We start from the raw sequence: 14,856 nt of genomic DNA on the forward strand, positions 1-14,856 counted from the left end.
TCAAATTATGATGTTAGAAATGTTTTGCTTGATAATAGGCATTTATACATGTGCCTAAAACTGCCAATACCGGACCCCGGTCACAGCTTCGGCTGTCGTCTGGAAGGAACTCTGTGTAAATGTGTGTCACAGTGGGAATACTCAGAATCGGTCAGGAATTGTCACCGTAATGCACAAAGTGACAATGACATAACCCAGTATACATCAGGTAGATCTTGGTACTGGAATTTGAAAGGAAACATGGTTTGCAGGATCAAGGCAGTGTGCTACTCGAGGCTCAAGATTTACAACCATTCAGATATAATCCCAGCGGTAAACACAAGCTGCACCAGAAACTCTAATCCTAATCCTAGCCTCTTAATCTTTACCCCTAGTCCATAATAACCATAACTCCAATTTTAACCCTGTGCATTCACACAACTAATCGTTTCCCTAATCTTCACTATAAACCTCAGACGTAGGCACTAACTCAAGTCCTACGGCTCTGCATCTAACTCGAACACTCGCCCCTATTTCTAACACTGGCATTAATCATAACCGTAGCCCCAACCCTTTCCTTAATCCCATCCATACCCTCCTTTAAAGGATGATAAAACAAAAAAAACCCAGTAGCTAATGCCGATATTGTGTCTCCTGGGAAGTTTAATGCAAGTTTGAAGCAAACTAAACAGTGCTGCGTCATATTGCCCTCCCGATATCACTGCTTTGGTGTTGTATTGTAATGTATGGAAGTGATGCCACATTGACATCACTGGAGTGATATAATGGGTTGCCTTCCTGTTACTCTCAGGCTTTTTGTTTTCTCATTAACAATGCTCGATCTTGTGTCCACCCAGGACACACATCACAGGTGGGTATCCACTCGGCAACCGACGTAAAATTGATTGGTTATCATGATTAGTGATTCTTGCTTAATTTCAAGATTCAATACTCTTCTTCTTAAGAGTGTAAAAATAAGTTTGCTCGGTTACATTCGCTCCAGTAGTCTTAATTGTAACGTCATAATTATTTATGTACAATTTGCATCGGGTCCTCAACGTGGGTGCGACGACCGGTTGGAGGAGGAGGATGAGAAGAGAAGGAGAGAGAGAGAGAGAGGGAGAGGGATAACCCTGATCCTCTCTCCCTGTCCTCCAAGGTTTCCTGCTGCTGCTTTGGGCTGGACCGCGCCGGGCTGCTGTTTGCAGGGACGGAGGAGGGCGGCCTGCTGCTGTGGGACCCGCGGGAGCCGCCCGCCCTGCACCGCGCACTGCGTGACGACGGCGAGCACGTCTGGCCGCTGCGCCTGCCCACCTACTCGACAGGTACGGGGCAACCGTGCCCGCTCGCCCCCTCGTAGCACGTTCCCTTGCTGCCCGCCCCGCCCGCCCGCCCGCCCCGCCTCCACCCCCGGTAAGCAGGCCGTGTGAAGATGCTGTTGGGACCCCGAATGAGATCAAGTTAAACTATAAGCTACACTGCGTAACACGATTTTTGTTCCCGGGTAGTGAGTGTTATTTTCTTAATGCTTATGCCTCAAAAGTATAGAAAATGGCTATTATTCCACACAAACTTTGCTTTTGTGACCAGGACTTTATGTGAAGGAATAACACAAATGCACACATTTCCTCATTGAAAATAGGTACATTTCAAAATAGCACTGTCCTGGTCACACAAGCAAAGTTTTGTGGGGAATAATAGCCATTTTCTGTACGTTTGAGGCATAAACAATTCGGAAATAACACTTACGTTCATGTTCCATTTAGACTCACCACGTATATTGCTGCTGGCGCTGTTGTTTGTGCTGTGCCTTGCAGTGGGTGCGGCTTCGGGCACAGGGCACTCGACGCCAGTGCGTGCCGTGGAGCCAGTGCCGACACCATCCGTTCACCCATCTGCACGCTCATCCACAGGTGATTACACCACACCACAGAGCAGCAGGCGGCACCCCCAATGGGTCAGGTCCATCAAAGCCACTGCCACTCGACTCTACTCTCCACACACTCTCCAACCCCTCCCGTCTCATCTCACTCTACTCCCCTCCACGCACTCTCCTACCTCTCCCCTCTCATCTCACTCTACTCCCCTCCACGCACTCTCCTACCTCTCCCCTCTCATCTCACCCTACTCCCCTCCAAACACTCTCCTACCTCTCCCCTCTCATCTCACTCTACTCCCCTCCACACACTCTCCTACCTCTCCCCTCTCATCTCACTCTACTCCTCTATACACAGTCTCCTACCTCTCCCATCTCATCTCACTCTACTCTCTCCACACACTCTCCTACCTCTCCCATCTCATCTCACTCTACTCCCCTCCACGCACTTTCCTACTTCTCCCCTCTCATCTCACTCCACTCCCCTCCACGCACTTTCCTACCTCTCCCCTCTCATCTCACTCTACTCCCCTCCACACATTCTCCTACCTCTCCCCTCTCATCTCACTCTACTCCCCTCCACACACTCTCCTACCTCTCCCCTCTCATCTCACCCTACCCCCCTCCAAACACTCTCCTACCTCTCCCCTCTCATCTCACTCTACTCTCTCTACACACTCTCCTACCCCTCCTGTCTCATCTCACTCTACTCCTCTATACACAGTCTCCTACCTCTCCCCTCTCATCTCACTCTACTCCCCTCCACGCACTCTCCTACCTCTCCCCTCTCATCTCACTCTACTCTCTCTACACACTCTCCTACCCCTCCTGTCTCATCTCACTCTACTCCTCTATACACACTCTCCTACCTCTCTCCTTTCATCACGTTACTCTCCAAGCACCCTCTGCTCCATCGCTCATTCTCCTCTGCTGTCTCCATTTTATGTAACCTCCTTCCCCCTCCCATCAGTGCTGTTGATTCCCTGGCCCTGTTTAAGTCCAGACTGAAATCCTTTCATGTTATCTTTTGCCTGTGATTTACTGCCTCCCCCTATAAAATAAGTATGCCCACTGTTTTCTGAGTGGCGTCTTGAGATGCGGTAACATTTAGACGCTGCTTAAGTATTTTTTGTAGGCCACCTCTGCCACCCGTGCTGCCCTAAAAGAACACAATGCCACTCCCTGGGCAGCTCCATTTTCTCCTTGAGGCTGACAGCACCGTCCTCAATTATGCCTCTTTATGGGTGCTCGGATGCATTTATTATGCATACAGATGCTGTGTCCGTGAGCTGCCACTGTTTATTATTTAGGCACTTTAAATATTCATCATATTGAGCGCATGGTTCTCAAGGTGGATGCAAGATGACACCGTTATGCAGGACAAACCCAGTGTTCTCTGCTCGCTGGGATATAGGTCACCCACTATTGCTTTCCAGCTCTGACCAACGTGCATAGACCCCTCGGTATAGTCCCTGCCCTAATAGTGTGTCATTAACTTAACAAGTAGGTGTTTTGCCGTTAATATTTATGGCTAAATATTTATTTATTTATTCATGCTGAGTAATGATCTGGCCGAATTTGTATGTTTAAGACCTCTCCACCACCCGACAAAGCCAAACAACTTTTATTGTCACGTGTGTGTTTAACGTGCCAAATGTTTCAGCACGTGGGTATGTTGTAAGTGGAAGAACAGTTCTCACAGCAGAATGTACAATTTCAATATCACATTTTGCTTGAGAAACTACATCAAGTATCATCAGGACAAGATCAAGTAGAGATTTGTTGAATGGCACTTTTTTTTGTGTGGTCGTTGGTGACCTGGCTGGAACCATTAACTCGTTACATTTGAGAATTTGGTTTAATCGTGGCCGAAACCTGGATTCTAACCCAAGTCCTCGGAGTCTTTGGCTCTGCACTCTGATACATTATATGCCCCCAGTGCCATCCAGGCAGGTGTATCAGTTTGCATTTCACTATCGGCATGGGGGCCGTACCTGTGGGCAACCTTAATCCACACTGAGCTGGCCTGGTGGCTCAAGAGGTCAGAGCACTGAGCTGGCACAGCTGGGTTTGAATCCAGGCTGCCACCTGTGGCCAAACTGGGTTCTCAAGTGCAGCGAGTTCAAGGTGACGGCTCATAAAAGCATAACGCTAAATTTGGTTCTGTGCTTAATCTGGCTATGTTCCAACCCTGAGGATTAAAAATAAATTGATTTCACTTTCACATGATGAACATTATTCTCAGTGGGAGAGTTTGTGGGAAAGTGCTGCTCCCTACCGTATTGGACAGAGGTCACTTGACGGGGTCTCAGATGTAGCTCTGTGATATCCACTTACATTTGTTGTTCTCTAATACGAAGGGTTTCACCGCTCTGCGAGAGATACGAATGGATTATTTGTCTCTTGACACGACATTGACGGTACGTTCTGGATAAAATTGGAGGGAAAAAGAGAGATTTAACAAGAACAAAACATTTTAACCCATGCTGAGGACAACAAGGCATCGCATCACAAAAATGCAGCCACAGATGTGAGGCACGTGCACGAGGGCGCTGACGAGTAACAGAGCCACGTGGCCCTTCAGCTGGAGCCAGGTACACTGGACAGGCTACACCACAGCACCCTCGGCCTCGTCTCACGTGTCGCTCGCACACGAGGCGGGCTCCACCAGTAGGCCACAGAGCGCCGCGCTGGTGGGATGCCAGTAGTGCCAGTAGCGGCTTCTTGTCGCAGCGGTACTGAGAGCAGCAGTTTGCGGTTTATGCCCTAAGCAGTGCCTCCTGGATCGGCTTAAAGGAAGACAACCTAAGTTATGTTTGCTTGTGAAGAGGAGACTTGAGCTGGTTAAGAAGGATATTTATTTTCAACGCGAACTTACACCACACTTCCACTCGTCATCCAAAGCCAACCCCCGAACTCTTCAACTCCGTCCCTTTTTATAGCCCATCTCCCCCGTTTCCCGCCAATCACATTCTCGGATTTTTCTGCCCTTTTACAATCCTTCTCCGCACCAATCCGATCAGAGTGTCCCACTCAATCATCGGATTGCGTGTCGTGCACGACAGTGCTCCCGTGACCCCTGACCCTTAACCCGCGGTTGTGTCGTGTTCGTGTGTGAGGATGTAACGAGCATCCTCTAGACTTGTATTAAACCAACGTGGCTTAAGGAAATCACTCCCAGAAGGCTGTGTGGCTGATGGGATGTGTAAAAAAAATGTATTTTTTGTGTGTAGAGAAAAAAAGATACAGGAAGGAGGCTTATTGTCTGCTTGTTTAGTTTGTTACAGAATGTATGTGTCTTATCCTGTAGATGCATGCCTAGGCTCTGTGTCCTGTGCTGTCCAACATTGTTGAGAAAATAATCCTTGATTGCCAAGGTTGGGTGCATATTTATAGGAATCGAGTGATGTATTGGGTGCATATTTATAGGAATCGAGTGATGTATTGTGATGATACTCTCAATATTGTAAATATAACGGCTGTGCAGTGACATCACTCAAGTGCTATGATGGACTGCTGGACTGTGATTTTAACGCATATCCACTTTCACGAAGCTTCAGACTTCTCGGACAAATTGAGACATACATTTTCGGAAGCTATCTGCAAGATAAAAGCTGTTTGATTTTTGAGTTGTATTTTCATTTAGCGTGGTACTGGACTGCGTGTAAACTGAGACTTTGAGCACACGTGCATTCCATGGTAGGGGAATAGAGGCGTGGCCACAGCAGATCGGATAGCTCCCATTACACACAGACCAGATGATGGGCCGTATACACAAGCGGCACGCCAGACAGCTGGCCGTACACACAGTTCAATGGACAGTGATGTTACACAGCATGGTACATGAACAGTGGTGACGCATGGATCCAGTTTCCATATGCAGGTGATGTGTACAGGTGGATTCATTGGTAATTGGAATGCGATGGCAATGGATGATGGTGAAGGATGATGGATGTTGAGGATGCTGATGATGCTGCACCAGTGCTGGGCTCCCACCAGAGAAGTCCTCCTGGGAGGCTACGTGGGCTGCGTGTGGTGTAGAAAGCTCTGCTGGTGAAGCCACTGAAAGTGAATTCCAGTCACGCTTCACCTGAGAATGGAAAAACCGAGGTGGAGTTTGCAGCCTTCTCAATCTGGGGCCACATTGTGATACTTGCCGTGCAAGTGGTTTTGCTTGGTACATTTATTGAAATGAGAGTGATTCCCTAGAGACCCAGAGCAGCCGAATTCCTGAGGCTACCACCTACCTGCAAAATGAAGTATCGATTCCCAGCAGACCTCTTGTTAAAAAAAAACAACTTACAGGGGGCAGAATGCAGTCTGGAAATTAAAACATATGGCTGACTCAGGGAAAACAGTTCTGGCTTCAATTATGTCCTCAAATTCCAAGGCTGATGGAGTCAAAACAACGTGTGTATTATTGCAAATGTGTTGTTGATGTGCTGATGGCATGCTTGATGGCGATTATGATGTACATGATGATGATGGTGGTGGTGGAGGTACTGATGATGATGTGCTCGCTTGCTTATGAAGAACTGATGGTGTTGAGTTTCATTAAGATATGATGATGTGATGTGTGGTATTTGAAACTGATGATGCTGGTAGTGGTGTGTTTTGTGTTGTGCTTCATGATGTACATATGTTGAACTTCTTTCGTACAGTACATAGCCAACCGTGCAATGATGACGATGAGCCCGATGGTGTGCTTGATGATGAAAATTATTTTGACGATGTTTTTGATAATGCTAATGGTGGTGGTGTCCTTTATAACGACTATGTGACTGGTGCTTGGTGGCAGTGGTGTCGTGTTTGGTGATGTGGGTATTGGGCATATAGATGCCGGTGATGTTTTTGATAGCAACGAGATGGTGGCGTCGTGCTATGTAACAATGGTGACATAACGGTGCGGTACTTGGTTATGAGAAAGGTGGCATTTGATGATGATGTATTTAGTGTTGATAATGACGATAACGACGGCGATGACGACGAGGATGATGATGTGCATCTCCTCCCACACAGAACGTTCTGGCTTGTCATACCAGCTGGCCTCCCTGGAGGAGGGAGGTGTCATGAACCTGTGGGTGAGAGATTGTGCATCGACACGCACGTACGCATGCACATACAGTGAGGGAAAAAAGTATTTGATCCCCTGCTGATTTTGTACGTTTGCCCACTGACATAGAAATGATCAGTCTATAATTTTAATGGTAGGTTTATTTGAACGGTGAGAGACAGAATAACAACAAAAATCCAGAAAAACGCATGTCAAAAATGTTATAAATTGATTTGCATTTTAATGAGGGAAATAAGTATTTGACCCCCTCTCAATCAGAGAGATTTCTGGCTCCCAGGTGTCTTTTATACAGGTAACGAGCTGAGATTAGGAGCACACTCTTAAAGGGAGTGCTCCTAATCTCAGCTTGTTACCTGTATAAAAGACACCTGTCCACAGAAGCAATCAATCACTCAGATTCCAAACTTTCCACCATGGCCAAGACCAAAGAGCTCTCCAAGGATGTCAGGGACAAGATTGTAGACCTACACAAAGCTGGAATGGGCTACACGACCATTGCCAAGCAGCTTGGTGAGAAGGTGACAATAGTTGGTGCGATTATTCGCAAATGGAAGAAACACAAAATAACTGTCAATCTCCCTCGGACTGGGGCTCCATGCAAGATCTCACCTCGTGGAGTTGCAATGATCATGAGAACGGTGAGGAATCAGCGCAGAACTACACGGGAGGATCTTGTCAATGATCTCAAGGCAGCTGGGACCATAGTCACCAAGAAAACAATTGGTAACACACTACGCCGTGAATGACTGAAATCCTGCAGCGCCCGCAAGGTCCCCCTGCTCAAGAAAGCACTTATACATGCCCGTCTGAAGTTTGCCAATGAACATCTGAATGATTCAGAGGACAACTGGGTGACAGTGTTGTGGTCAGATGAGACCAAAATGGAGCTCTTTGGCATCAACTCAACTCGCCGTGTTTGGAGGAGGAATGCTGCCTATGACCCCAAAGACACCATCCCCACCGTCAAACATGGAGGTGGAAACATTATGCTTTGGGGGTGTTTTTCTGCTAAGGGGACAGGACAACTTCCCCGCATCAAAGGGACGATGGACGGGGCCATGTACCGTCAAATCTTGGGTGAGAACCTCCTTCCCTCAGCCAGGGGATTGAAAATGGGTCGTGGATGGGTATTCCAGCATGATAATGACCCAAAACACACGGCCAAGGCAACAAATGAGTGGCTCAAGAAGAAGCACATTAAGGTCCTGGAGTGGCCTAGCCAGTCTCCAGACCTTAATCCCATAGAAAATCTGTGGAGGTTGCTGAAGGTTCGAGTTGCCAAACGTCAGCCTCGAAACCTTAATGACTTGGAGAAGATTTGCAAAGAGGAGTGGGACAAAATCCCTCCTGAGATGTGTGCAAACCTGGTGGCCAACTACAAGAAACGTCTGACCTCTGTGATTGCCAACAAGGGTTTTGCCACCAAGTACTAAGTCATGTTTTGCAGAGGGGTGAAATGCTTATTTCCCTCATTAAAATGCAAATCAATTTCTAACATTTTTGACCTAAGTTTTTCTGGATTTTTTTGTTATTTTTCTGTCTCTCACTGTTCAAATAAACCTACCATTAAAATTATAGACTGATAATTTCTTCGTCAGTGGGCAAACGTACAAAATCAGCAGGGGATCAAATACTTTTTTCCCTCACTGTACGGGTGGCCACTCTCACTCACATGCACACATAGTTTCACAAATGCTCAAAAACACACGCGCGCACATGCGGGGCTGATGACGATTGCGCGTTACAAGGCCCAGATCTCATGTACGGGCGGCCGGTGGTCGTGAGATGACAGCATCATTTGTTTCGTCTGCAAACTCAAACACGGCTGTCGCGACGTGTTTGTTTAAGGGAAATGAATGTTTGAGTGCTTTAGAGATAGTGTGTCCACTACTTGGCACCTTATAAGGGAAGAGGGGTTCATAGCGAGTGGCACTTGGTATCTGCAGGCTGGGGTCATCGTGAGCTGTCAGGGCGCCTCTTGTAACCTGCAGGGTGCGCGGAGTGTGTGTGGTGTTCAGGGTGTGTGGGTTGTACCGTGTGCGCTATGCTCAGGGTGTGTTTGTGAATGCAGAGTGTGCAGAGTATGATGGGTGTGCAGAGTGTGTATGAGAATGTGTTGTGTATGCAGGGGGTGCTGGGTTTTTGCTGGGTGTGTTGCTGTGTGCAGGGTTTGGCATGTGTGCTGGTACATTGAATGTGCAAGGCATGTTGATTGTACTGGGTGAGTTTGTGCTGGTGCGTTGGTGTGTAGGGTGTGCTATGTTTGTTGGGTTAGATAGGTGTACGGGGGGGGGGGAGCAGGTGTGTTAGATTTGTTAGTTGTGCTTGGTGTGCAGGTTTGTAAAGGATTACTTAGATGCCCTTGTAAAGTTGGTCACTAGTCAACATCAAACTACCTTCCTTCGGCTAAATAGCCTGCATTTTTCATGTGTTTTTTTTAAATTAATGTTTCTGTCTATTGGCAGGGTCGCCCAGTATTACCTTACATTTCCTTGAGATGGCGTTTGCATTCAGATGTTATATAGACACTGAGTGTAATTGCATTCTAAAGTGGAGCCTGTTTTTGAGTGGTGCAACCAAGTTTGTGTCTGTGGGCTTTGTTTTTGGTAAGATTCACGCCACGTCTCAACCTCACATCTCGATCCACCCCATCCATCTCTCCCAGTGTTCCACCATGGCCCTATGTGAGACACGAGCGGAGTCTGCAATGTTAAACAAAAGCAGCGAGTGTTTTGGGTTCAGTCTTAGGAGAAAAGCTTCAAGCAGCAGGTGCAGTGCAGGGCACTTATATCCTTTCACAAACCAAGCGTGTTCATCAATTTATGGGTGAACTGTGAGCTCAAACAGCCAAGCAAGCACTGCTTGTCCTGATCACTGGCTGCCTACCCAGGGAAGAAAGTTAATTTCCCTGTCTTTTATTTTACATTGCATTCCACGAGAGGGCAGCTCGATGATTAGCATGGTTGTCTATGTAATGGTGTGAAATAAATTCAACATACATACTAAAGGGTCTGTTTAACATTTAGACTTTCGCGACCAATATTGTTCATAATAAAGGTTTTTTGGGTTAGATCACACAAATCCTACGGATTTACTTTAAATACTAAAGGGTCTAATATGGTGTCGGAGCTCAGAGCCGGTACCACTGCCGGAGGTCCTGGGTTCCAATCCTAAAAGCCACCTGTAGATCAAACTGCTTCACTGTAGATTAGGCTTACACTGGAGTTTTGTGCATTTCATAGTCTTAGCCCAGTCACAAATTATTGCATGAAAAAAGCCCATCACATATATATAGAACGTGATTTGTCATTTACTTGGGCTTATTTCGACTGTTTGATTGACGTCCGATGGACACCTCTGTAGCAGAACGTGTGAGAAGGTGTGGTGCCCCTCGTATTGATGCGGGGCGAATGAAAGACCTCGGAAGTAGTTCTACGATATTGTGTTTTCGGGATGTTACCGTATGCTGTTCCTCACGACGTCCAACATTGTCTCCACGTGCTGGGAGCTTCTTCAGAAACTGGAGAATTGAATCTCGATTCAACTACTGAAGAGGCTCCCGTTCTGGACAACACATCGCACAACCATGAAAAGCTGCACAATCGTTCAGTGATATTACCTCCAAAAAGGCCATTATCTCTCGTGGGGTCATGCACTTGATTTCTGTAGAGTTCCATATGAAAATGTCTCCTGCTCATCTCATGACAACATACATACAACGTGAATGAATGCAATTGGAAGCATCAACGTCAGCCATGAACAATCTGCTGCTGGACGAAGACTTCCACAAGCTGTCGGTCTCCCTCAAAGTTCCGCGATGCAACAATCCAACCGTCTCTTGCAAACACGTGCTATTAAAATCCAATTGGACGAGTGGGGAAAAAAAAATGCCCCCCACATTCCAACACAACCTCGCGGTGCGAAGATCACAAGCCTCGCCTCACACAACACCAGTGCTCCGAGTGGCATCACTTAAGCCTTCCCTGAGTGCATTCTTAGCTCCGTGAGAGAACGGTAATTATTTGAGGTCACCGTCCAGGCCATGTGTTATGATAGGAGGTGAGTGGTGCGTGCACATGCACACACACACACACGGCTGGCGTAGGAGCCCCCGTGTGATGTAGCTGGGTTTCCTGCGCAATGTGGAACATGGGTTTGTAATTGGGCTGCAAGATGTAAAAGAGATGGCATGAGGGAAATGGAATGTATGTCTGTTGAACCTCTTTCACGGCACACGTAGGCAACCGTGTTAATCGGAGGTGATCCATGTTTGTGAAATGTTAGTGTTATCCCTTCATTATGGGTGGGTGTTCTCTGGTTGCTCGGATTTCCTCCCACACGCCAAACACTAATGGAATAGGACAAACATTATTGTGCAGGACAAGAGCCATTGTAACCCAAGAGTCTGTTAGCGAAATAAAGGGCAATGCCAACCGATGCCTACTTGTCTGCAACAGTCTGCATCAGTCCACTCCGTCCTATCTCACCGGGCAGTGTGTACGAGCCTCAAAAGAGCCCAGTCGATGGAGTCTACGATCCGCAGCCCACAGGGACTTGCTGCCTGCTTTACCCTTGCGTAAACCTTGTGCAAGCGGGGTCTTCGGCCCGAAGACCTGGAACCGGTCACCTGCGAATGTTCGGGATCCATCCCTGAGTCTGAGCCAGTTGTGCAATATTCCTAAAGCAGTGTTGTTCCGAAGAGCTTACGATGTGCGGTCAGCGTGGTGCATTCGTGATGAACTGGACACGTTAGAGTGCACTTTGAGGAAATCGTGGAGAGTCCTCAAACTCAAAGCCGCTGGAAAGTGAGGTAACCAGTAGGTGAAGGCACAGCAAGTAAGCCATGTAGGATTGTGAACCCATCGATAAAAACCTTGTTGAGTTTTATCCCCTCGTATGTTTTTAGCTTTCTTTAGGTACTCCAGTTTCCTGCTCTCTGCACATTCTTTAAAAATGCGTGCCTTTACATGTGTATTTGTATGTATGTTTAACTTATTTGCACCGCGTAGCCAGCCATGCTGATTGGAGGTGTGGAGGAAGGACAGTGTATGTATGCATGTAAGTAAGTGATACGCATGTGCGTACTCGTGCGTATAGTATTCACGTGCGTGCGTGCGTGTGTGAATGTGCCAGGTGGTGTTGGAGATGCCCACAGCAGATGCCGCTGGCTCCCTGAGCGACCTAGGTGAGCGTATATTCGTCACACGGCCTGTTGCGACCTGCACATGTGGCCAGCTACAACCTTTCACAAGATTTGTCACGTTGCCTGCACAAGAGCTGTCACACCAATCACACGAACCAGTTGTGTTCTCGCATCTAACTTCTCGCACCTATAACACATCGCCAGTGGCGACCAATCACACTCGGCCACAGCTGCCACTTGACCTGCCACAGAACCTGTCACGTACACCTATTACACCATCGCGTTGTCTATCACCTGATCCGATCTTAACTACGTCGCCTGGTATACAGGAGGTCGTGGGTTCAATCACGACCCTGATGCCTGTGTATTTGTAGTTTGCGTGTTCTTCCCGTGGTTGCGTGGATTTTTCTCTGGGTCCGGTTTTTCCCTCCACATTTGAAATAAGTGATTAGAGTATTTGGCTACTACACATTTCCACATGATAAGCCACTTCGCTGAGCTATAATTTGTGGCCAGGTCGCTTCTGAAAAAGAGCTCTATAGCTCCGTGGGCTTTACCTGGGGAAAAAAAAAGTAGAAAAAAAGTGTTTACGTCTTATTTAAGATGAGTAAGTGGGCCAGGGAAACATGCGTCGCTAGTTACAGTGGCAGCCAAAGGAGAGAACACGCCCGAGAGGCACGGAGATGGAGCGATGAAATCAGCTCTCGCGCTGGTGCTCGGTGGATTTTTACATAGTAGCGCTGTGTGAGACGACGGCTTGGGTATGCTTTTGTCCAGCGTGAAGTGGCTCACAGTTGATGATGTGAAGGCATTTAAAAGCACGGCTCCTTTTCTTCATATAAGTAAAAAAAAAACTAATTTGGCCCATCGGACCGACATGATCCAGCAGCATTTATTTAAGTGAACACACTCAGGACCTTGCGGGTCTCATCAACAGAGACGGGCTTGTAAGCCAATGCCGCTGGGCTACCAGACGCTCCTGCTAAATGCTTGTTGATGATGATGATGATATTATTAACCATTACGCTTATCACACAAACAATCAAACTGTCACGTGGCCAGCCCTGCCAGCCCGACCCAGTCAAAAATCCCCCCCCCCTCCACCCCGTGGGCCGCATTCCCCCGGGGGCTTGCGGTGCGTTGCCGCACTCCGTGACCGCTCCCCGTTCCGTTTGTTCGCGGCCACGTTGCCGATTTGTTCCCTGGCGGAGGCTGTGGGCTTTCTGCTGCGGGTTGCCGTGGAGACGCCTCCTCATTGCGGGCCGGTCCCCCCCCCCCGCGCGTGGCTCGGCACGGCACGGCTCGGCTCGGCTCGACTCGGCACGGCGCCGTTCCGTGCCGCATGTCGCGTTTGTGACGCGCCGTCTGACATGCGACTAATCGCCGCTCGTTAGCCGCGACGGGACGGTGGTTACTTGCGGGGCGTCCCCGTGGTGAGGAGGCGGATTCTGCAATGCCCTGTTTGCTACGCACGCCCAGGGCTATCTTTGCCCGGCACATTCAGCATATATATATTAAAAACACGTGCGCGCGCGCGTGCTTGAACGGTATAGTAATAATAATAATAAAAAACGATACGTTCAGCTTTGCAAGTGTTTCAATTAGCGAGGCCAGGGAGAAGAAAAGCTGTTAAACGATCAGGAGGCGACAGTGGCGCGGCTTCCCGTGCGGCTCGCGTCACGGCAGGTGTCGGCTACTAATTGTCTTGTGGTTAACTTGCAGATACTTGGGACTGCCGGGGCGATAATGAGAGCTGCATTACCATCAGGGTCAGTGGGCTGGGCAGATTGGGGAGGAGGGGTGGTGGGGGTACGGCGTGGTAGTGGTGGGGGGGGGGGCTGTGTGCATGTAGTCACGGGAAACAAACGGTGGTGGTGGTGGTGGTTGCTATCCGTGGGTGTGTGACAATCGAATTGGAAAATTCAAATCGATTCTGGCGTCCACGATGCCTGATTTTTTTTTAGTCTTGTGGGTGAGAATTGGTTACTTGCAGTGTATGCTAATTATGTACAAATGTTACCTTCGGGCTAATGGTGAATAAGACGGAACAAACGAGGACACGCATGGCAGACAATACAAATGAGACGTAGCTAATGAGCACAAGTGCAACGATACATTCTTGAAGCGAATCACGATAGTTCATTGGGTAATTAATTACAATCCTAGTGTGAGTTGTCGGAGTGCGTGGTGCAAGTGTCAGTTGCTAGGGTATTAGTTGCTCAGGATGTGAGTTACTAGGGTTGGTGTTCAGGAGTGCGTTGTTAGGGTGTGTCAGTTGCTAGGGTATGAGTTGCTGAGGATGTGAGTTGCTCGGGTATGAGTTGCATGGATGTAGTTGCCATTGAGTTAATTTGCTTGGGTGTCACTAGAGTGGGAGTTGCTGGCAAGTTAGTTTTTCCAGGGAGTTAGGAAGTGAGTTTGCCAGGGAGTGAGTTTGCTAGGAATTGAGTTGTTCAGGGTGTGAGTTGCTAGGGTGTTAGTTGCTAGAGAGTGAGTTTGTATGGTGTGAGTTGCTCGAGACTGAGATGCTCGGGTGCGAGTTTGCTAGGGACTGAATTGCTCAGGGTGTGAGTTGCTAGAGATTGAGTTGCTAGGGTGTTAGTTGCTAGGGAGAGAGTTTGCTATGGTGTGAGTTGCTAGGAACTGAGTTGCTCAGGGTGTGAGTTTGCCAGGGAGTGATTTGCTAGGAACTGAGTTTGGTCAGGGAGTGAGTTTGCTAGGGTGTGAGTTGCTAGGAACTGAGTTGCTCAGGGTGTGACTTTGCCAGGGAGTGATTTGCTAGGA

The 14,856-nt window shown here is 48.0% G+C and overlaps 1 protein-coding gene across 3 annotated transcripts in view; it reads left to right on the top strand.

Annotated features, from left to right (window-relative positions):
• The window catches only part of DYNC2I1 (dynein 2 intermediate chain 1), a 41,813-nt gene that overhangs the window by 14,234 nt on the left and 12,723 nt on the right, over window positions 1-14,856 (top strand). For all 3 annotated transcript variants that reach the window (XM_032965449.2, XM_032965450.2, XM_076071647.1), the window contains 4 exons: window positions 1,139-1,304; window positions 1,797-1,892; window positions 6,875-6,936; window positions 12,063-12,114. In XM_032965449.2, coding sequence (XP_032821340.1) covers window positions 1,139-1,304; window positions 1,797-1,892; window positions 6,875-6,936; window positions 12,063-12,114 — 376 coding nt within the window. The remainder of the gene's footprint in view (window positions 1-1,138; window positions 1,305-1,796; window positions 1,893-6,874; window positions 6,937-12,062; window positions 12,115-14,856) is intronic.

Source organism: Petromyzon marinus, chromosome 34 (assembly GCF_048934315.1).
Source record: "Petromyzon marinus isolate PM22_M1 ecotype Great Lakes invasive population chromosome 34, UKy_Petmar_22M1.pri1.0, whole genome shotgun sequence".
Taxonomy (NCBI): domain Eukaryota; kingdom Metazoa; phylum Chordata; class Hyperoartia; order Petromyzontiformes; family Petromyzontidae; genus Petromyzon; species Petromyzon marinus.